This window comes from Bos indicus, chromosome 1 (genome assembly GCF_029378745.1).
Source record: "Bos indicus isolate NIAB-ARS_2022 breed Sahiwal x Tharparkar chromosome 1, NIAB-ARS_B.indTharparkar_mat_pri_1.0, whole genome shotgun sequence".
NCBI classification, from domain to species: Eukaryota; Metazoa; Chordata; class Mammalia; order Artiodactyla; family Bovidae; genus Bos; species Bos indicus.
This window is the reverse complement of record NC_091760.1, coordinates 43,188,334-43,195,514: the sequence shown is the minus strand read 5'-3', so window position 1 is coordinate 43,195,514 and position 7,181 is coordinate 43,188,334. Positions and strand designations below refer to the sequence as shown.

General features: G+C 34.4%; 1 protein-coding gene across 1 annotated transcript; it reads right to left on the bottom strand.

Moving 5' to 3' along the window:
- On the bottom strand, positions 1–927 carry LOC109562273 (olfactory receptor 5K1-like). Its single transcript, XM_019965360.1, has one exon. The coding sequence runs from the start codon at positions 925–927 to the stop codon at positions 1–3; it is 927 nt and encodes a 308-aa protein (XP_019820919.1).
- Positions 928–7,181: the final 6,254 nt, after the last annotated feature.

Here is a 7,181-nt window from a genome sequence, read left to right as displayed (position 1 = left end):
TTATGATATGTTCATAATTTTTTTCATAACATTTATTACTTCCTTATTTCTTAAATTATAAATAAAAGGGTTTAATAAAGGAATCACTAGAGTATAAAAAAGAGCAACAGGTAAATCTTTGTCTTCTTCATTAACTGAATTCGGTCGAATGTACATGAAGAGAAGAGAACCATAGAATATTGAAACAGAGAGAAAGTGGGATGCACAAGTAGATAAAGCTTTCTTTCTTCCTTCTTTAGATTTCATCTTGAAAATTGTGAAAATGATATAAAGGTAAGAAATTATTACTATGGTAATAGTGAATATTTGAACTGATCCTCCAAAGATAAATATCATTAATTCATTGATATAAGGGTCCACACAGGAGAGTCTGTATAATGGAAGAACATCACAAAAAAAGTGATTGATTTGATGAGACCCACGGAAAGTTAACCTAAACAGAAACCCTACGTGAATCATGGAATGCAGGTTTCCAGCTACGTATGCCCCTGTGGTCATCTGAATGCAGAGTTTCTGTGACATCATAATGTGGTACTGCAGTGGTTTGCAGATGGCCACAAAGCGATCACAAGCCATTGCTGCCAGGAGAAAGGAGTCTGCACTTTCAGCAAGACAGAGAAAATAAAATTGTACCATGCATTCATAGAGAGAAATCATCTTGTCCTTAGAAAAGAAGTTCTCCAACATTTTGGGGGTGATGGCACAGGAACAACAGGAATCCATCAGAGCAAGATTACCCAAGAAGATGTACATTGGTGTATGAAGACATTGCTCTGTTACTATCAATGCCACGAGACCAAGATTCCCCACCATGGTGATCAGAAAGATGATAAAGAACACCAGAAACAGAAGAATCCTCAGATCTGGGTGTTCTGTAAATCCTATGAGGATAAATTCAGTTGCCAAGGAGCAGTTATTCTCAGCCATCTCTACCTTATTTGTTGAGATAAGAATTATGGAAATATAAGATTCTAATTTAGAGCATGTATTATTTTATCTTCAAAATTTTTATTTTTACAACAAAGAGAAGAGCTTCTTCTTCAGATTCTCCTACTGTCTCTGTGATACAGGCACACAGACTTCTAACATGTCAGCCTCTATGACCTCAAATCTAAACCTCAGGTTCATGAGAATGTTTTGATAATTCCAGGGAGGATGCTTACAGTGGGAAAAGTTTGTCTTTATGAAATTGTACAAGTACAGTGTGCAAATTTAAAGTATCCATATTTGCTTCAGTGTCCTCAAATAAGTTCAATGTCAGTATTTAAAATTTTTTAGAATAAATTTTAAATCAATTTTTCTTTATATATATGTTTTTCATTGAGCAAAAGTTTTCATACAATCTCCCCATGGAGTGCCTGTTTGAAAAAAAAAATACAATAGACAGGTTAAAGTTTTGCCTTAGGAGTTGCATGAAGATTACTAAGATTAAGGGGAGGACTATTCCCTATTCAGTTTTAAAAACAGTATTCTTAAAAAAAAAAAAAAAACAGTATTCTTTGGTAGCTAAGGAATTATATATCCGTTGATTAGCATATCTTTTATTCCTTTTCCCAGTGTCATACCTATTTCCATAAATACTGACTCTGTCCATGATTATTTCTGGTGCTTTTACCCATGTATCTGAATCATTTACTCTTTTTATATAAAGCACAATTTACATGTAAGGCTATTTAAGAAAGTTTTAACTAAATGCCCCAGATCACACTGATCTCCATTTTGTCTGCTCTCAAGCATGTCTGGTATATGCAACACAATCTAGAATGTCTTATGTATAATCTACCTTTTTATATTTGAAGGCACAATTTGCTTATTAAATTATAGACATTTTGAAGTTAACTGTGACTTGTACTTATGACAGCTGTGCTGTGCTACAAGGAGAAAACAGTATTGATTTCAGCCCTACCTCCATCCCAGTGACCTAGAAGGGGTGAAGTTGTTTTCAGAATCCTATCAGTGATCCTTAGTGACCTCTCCTGCAAGTTGAGTCTATTAATTTTGAAGAAGAGTCTACAAAGAAAAATTTTCAAACCTCATCATTCAAAAATTGGGGAATAATATCCAAAATATATAAGGAACTCACACAACTCAATAGTAAAAGTAAATCTGATTTAAAAGTGGGCAGAGGAACTAAAAGGGTATTCTTCCAGAAGACATTCAAGTAATCAACAGCACATGAAAGGGTATTTAGTATCACTAATCCTTAGGAAAATGCAAGTCAAAAACACAAGAAATTACCCTATACCTCTCAGAATGCCTGTCATCAAGAAGGCAAGAAATAAGAAGTATTGGCAAAGATGTGAAGAAAAGAGAACCATTATGCACTATTGGTGGGAATGTAAATTGGTTCAACCATTACAAATAAGATTGATTTTCCTCAAAAAATTAAAAATAAAACTGTCATATGATCCCTAAGTTCCACATCCGGGTGTATAATCAAAAGGAAATGAAAACAAGTTATAAAAGGGATATCTGCACTGTAATCGGAGAAGGCAATGGCACCCCACTCCAGTACTCTTGCCTGGAAAATCCCATGGATGGAGGAGCCTGGAAGGCTGAAGTCCATGGGGTCGCTAAGGGTCAGACACAATTGAGCGACTTCACTTTCACTTTTCACTTTGATGCATTGGAGAAGGAAATGGCAACCCACTCCAGTGTTCTTGCTTGGAGAATCCCAGGGATGGGGGACCCTGGTGGGCTGCCGTCTATGGGGTAGCACAGAGTTGGACACGACTGAAGTGACTTAGCAGCAGCAGCACTGTAATATTTATTGCAACATTATCCACAATAGACAAGACACCTAGTGTCCATCATAGGATGGATGGATAAAGAAGACAAGGTGGATAGTGTGGTGTGTGTATGTATGTGTACATACACCCACACACACACACAATTGAATATTATTCAGCCACAAGGAAGAATGATACTCTGCCATTTGTGAAAACATGAACGGACCTGGAGGACCTTATGCTAAGTGATTAGAAAGACAAATACTGCATGGTATAATTCACATGTGGATCTAAAAAAGCAAAACTTATAAAACAGTAAAATGGTATTACTAGGGGATAAGGAGTAATAGAATAGGAGTAATGTTTAAGGGTACAAATTTGCAACTAATAGATAAATAAGTCCTGGAATCTAATACACAGTATAGTGAATGTAGACAAAAATATTTACCATAATCATCAAAAGTACTGAGACTAGATCTTAATTATTCCCACCACAGAAATGACAATTATGTGACATGACAGAGTCCTAAATGTTACAGTGACAATCATATTACCATATACAAACGTATCAAATCAGCATGTTATATATGTTAAATAATGTTTTTATGATAAATACCATATACATATTTAATTTAAAAGAAGGTATCCTTTCATTTGAATCTACTCATCAGCTATTTTTCGGACTCTAAAAAAACTGTGTAAGATTTTCTAAAGTATATCACAGTGGAATAAAAGCTAATAAATAATAGTAAGCTTGCTTTTATACTTTAGTTTTTCAAAAACTTAGAAGAGAAAACCCTTTAAATCTTAATGTAATTTTTGAGGACAAATTTTGTTTTCTTCTTAAAAAGCTATCATTTAGTGATCCACTAACACTGTTAACTGTTAGGTTTACTAATATGAATTCTTTGGTCAAAATAGTTTTATTTTTCCATAATCAAAACATCAAAGTAAAAACACCAACTGAAAATTTTGGTTATTTGTTTTAAAGTACTAAAAATAATCCACTTAATTATTCAGCTAAGTTAGAAGTGTTCAATGTGAGTGCCTGAATTATTTAATAGAGTTCTTATCTTTACCTGTATATTTTGAAGTTCTACCTGAGTCTGAAAAAGTCATTGTGAATAACAGTTTGAATCTCATCCTGAATTTTCCACAATTCAGTTTTGAAAAGAGCTGGAAAGATAATGGCATAGTTGAAACCTAATAACAACCAAAAATGCTTAATAATTGCAGATAAATATATAAATGGATGTTAATACTAAAAGTAAAAATAAATTAGAATATCCCCCTTACCTAAATTTCACTAAGAATGTTTTGTAGCACCTCACGTTTCCTTCTTGGCTTAGGTCTTACAGAATTTCAGAATATAAACTTTGGTCTCTAAAACATTTGGGATTAAAAGAATGAAAGTCAGGAGACTGCAAAGAGGTCAGAGTCAATAATTATGTTCCTTACAATGCAAAGTTAAAATTTTCCATCGAATCCTAAGGGATTTCCTTGCACAGACATGAGAGTATTTCTGTGGGGAGATTCAATCCCCTACACATAAATAGATGCCTTATAAGACTAAAGTTGTTTGATGATCACCTTGATAATTATTATATATATTCTTATTAAATGCTGTTTATTATCTGCATAAATTTTAAATGAGCTGTAAACAATCTAATATTAATTTTACCTTTTACTGAAACAATTAATATGCCTTATGAAAGATTATTAGAATTTTGAAAGGAGACTAAAAGATGTGATAGGTTCAGCCAGGGTCATTAACTTTACTCTGTTATTTACATTTGTCCCAATATCTTTTAAAAACCTCTTTGAAAACTGTAATATCATTATTTATTCCTACATATGAATTACTTAGATGTTTCTCCTACCTTTTCAGTTTCCCTCAGCTGCTATTATCTTTTTTACCTTATTTTTTCCCCTTCCTTCCACTTTGCTGTTGTTCAGTCACTAAATTGTGTCGACTCTTTGCGAGCCCCATGGACTGCAGCATACCAGTCTTCCCTGTCCTTAACTATTTCCCAGAGTTTGCTCAAACTCATGTCCATTGAGTCAGTGATGCCATCCAGCCATCTCATCCTATCTCATCCCCTTCTCCTCCTGCCTTCAGTTTTTCCCAACATCGGGGTCTTTTCCAATGAGTTGGTTCTTCACATCACGTGCCCAAAGTATTGGAGCTTCAGCTTCAGCATCAGTCCTACCAGTGAGTATTCAGCGTTAATTTCCTTTAGGATTGACTCGTTTGATCTCCTTGCAGTCCAAGGGACTCTCAAGAACCTTCATTCCATTAATTACCTTCGATATGCTACGTATTTATTTGTTATTGTATCACAAGGAGTCAGCCGGTCACTCCTTCCACCCAATCACCATTAGCATATAGACTTAAAAGGAAAGGGATTTCTCTGTTATGTTCACCCCTGTATATTTCTAACATCTTAAACAATATGTGACATTTTGTGGTGCTCAACAAATATTTGTCCAGTGAATGAAAAAATTATACTCTCCTACTCAAGAATTTGCAAGGTCTTCCATTGGTTTTTCACACAAGTCCATTTTTTTTAAATTTTTGTCTTTTCAGAGGCTACACAGTCTGTCTGTATTTTCCCTGTCACCTTTCTTTATTCCTCTCACCTCAGGGCATTCGGCCATGTGCCTCCCTTCATTGTTCTGTGCACCTGTTTAATTAATTTGCTTATGCTTCCCTCATCTAAAACACTGTCTTCCTCTCTACTCCAAGAACTACACCATCCTCATCTCAAATCAAATCTCCTCCTTAAGGACTTTCCTAGGTCCTTAAATTTATTTTTTCTTTTCCTAATATACAAGAATGTTGCTGTTCAGTCTCTCAGTCTTTTCCACTCTTTGCAACCCCATGGACTGCAGCACGCCAGGCTTCCTTGTCCTCTACCATCTCCCAGAGCTTGCTCAAACTCATGTCCATTGAGTTGGTGATGCCAACCAACCATCTCGTCCTCTGTCATTTGCTTCTCTTCCTGCCTTCAATCTTTCCCAGCATCAGAGTATTTTCTAATGAGTTGGCTCTTCATATCAGGTGACCAAAGTATACATGATACTTGTTTTTATTTTACATTTGCTACTTGATCAAGTACGACTTGTATGTGTCTTGATTTTAAGTCTTGACTATATATGCTTAAGTCAGCAAGTCACTGACTGTGTCATATGTAATTGGAACCTGCATTCACAAACTGAGCTAGATCCTCAGTATGTGTTTTTTTATTTTTAAAATTTCAGTTCAGTTTAACCTTAATCAAGTGCTTGCAATAGACATGGTGTTGGAAAAAATGGTGGGTAAAGTGAGCACAGAATATGAGCATGGGGGATAAGACTTTCTCAAGTTTTACAAATGCTTCTGATAAGAATCTCCTAGTGATGACAGAGACACTTACATTGCTAACTACCATGCAATTTAGGTTGTGATATAAAAAAGTATAAATAAGCTGTATTAAAATATAGTGAACAAAGTTAACTGTGACCTGGACAAATTAAAAAAAAAAAAAAAGATTTCTAAGTGGAATTGTCATTCCTGATGAACCTTGAAGATAAATTAGGATTTTATAAGCAAAGCACATGAGGAAAGAATTAGCATGAGGGAATCAAATGTTAAAAGCCTAGAAACTTGAAAAAGCAAGACCTAATTAAAAGATTAATAGCAAACTAGAGTGGTAGAAGTTTACTTATACATAATATAAAGAGAACAGGTAATATAAAGGGAATGGAGAATTAGATTGGAAGTTTTGGTTCCTTTCCATTGATTTTTTCTGTCCTTTCCAATTTACCAAACCCTGTTTCTCAGTAAAGTCACAACTAACTCTAAATGCCTGCTCCAAAGAACATCTAATTACCTTTCTAACCAAACTGTAGGCTTTGACTCTATTGAAAATCTTAACTTTTGGCTTCTGTGATAAGACTCACTGCTTCAATCTTCCTGATTGTTCCATCTGCTGGAACAGATTATATGCTGAGTTGTGGTTCTTTCTTTTTCCTTAATTATATTAATGTTCCCCTGAGTTCTATACTTGATCTCATTCTTCTTTCATTCTAGAATTTCCCCCAGATTGTCTCATCTCCTCGTGTATTTCACCTATTTTCCAACTGCTGGTTGCTTCACAATACGAGAGATTCCAAACCATTTTTGGTGTACATTCATGTCAGTAAAGTCATTTGGTATATTTCTAAACATAAAAATTTTATTTATAAATTAGATAGACATACCACACTGCTAAAATATTATGCATATTATAAAACATAAAAATGGAAATCAAAACAATAAGACTAAATGATAGAAATGATACTAGATTTTAAGATTTTAGATCATATTAGATATTGAAATTTCTTTTAAATTATTATTGCTCTTATAAAAAATTTTATAGCACCTCTCTTAGAGGTTCTTTCCTATGATTAAGCTCAGTGGCAAACTTTAAC

Coding starts and splice junctions, on each gene's coding strand:
- LOC109562273 (XM_019965360.1), bottom strand. CDS start 927: ATGGCTGAGAATAACTGCTCCTTGGCAACTGAATTTATCCTCATAGGA.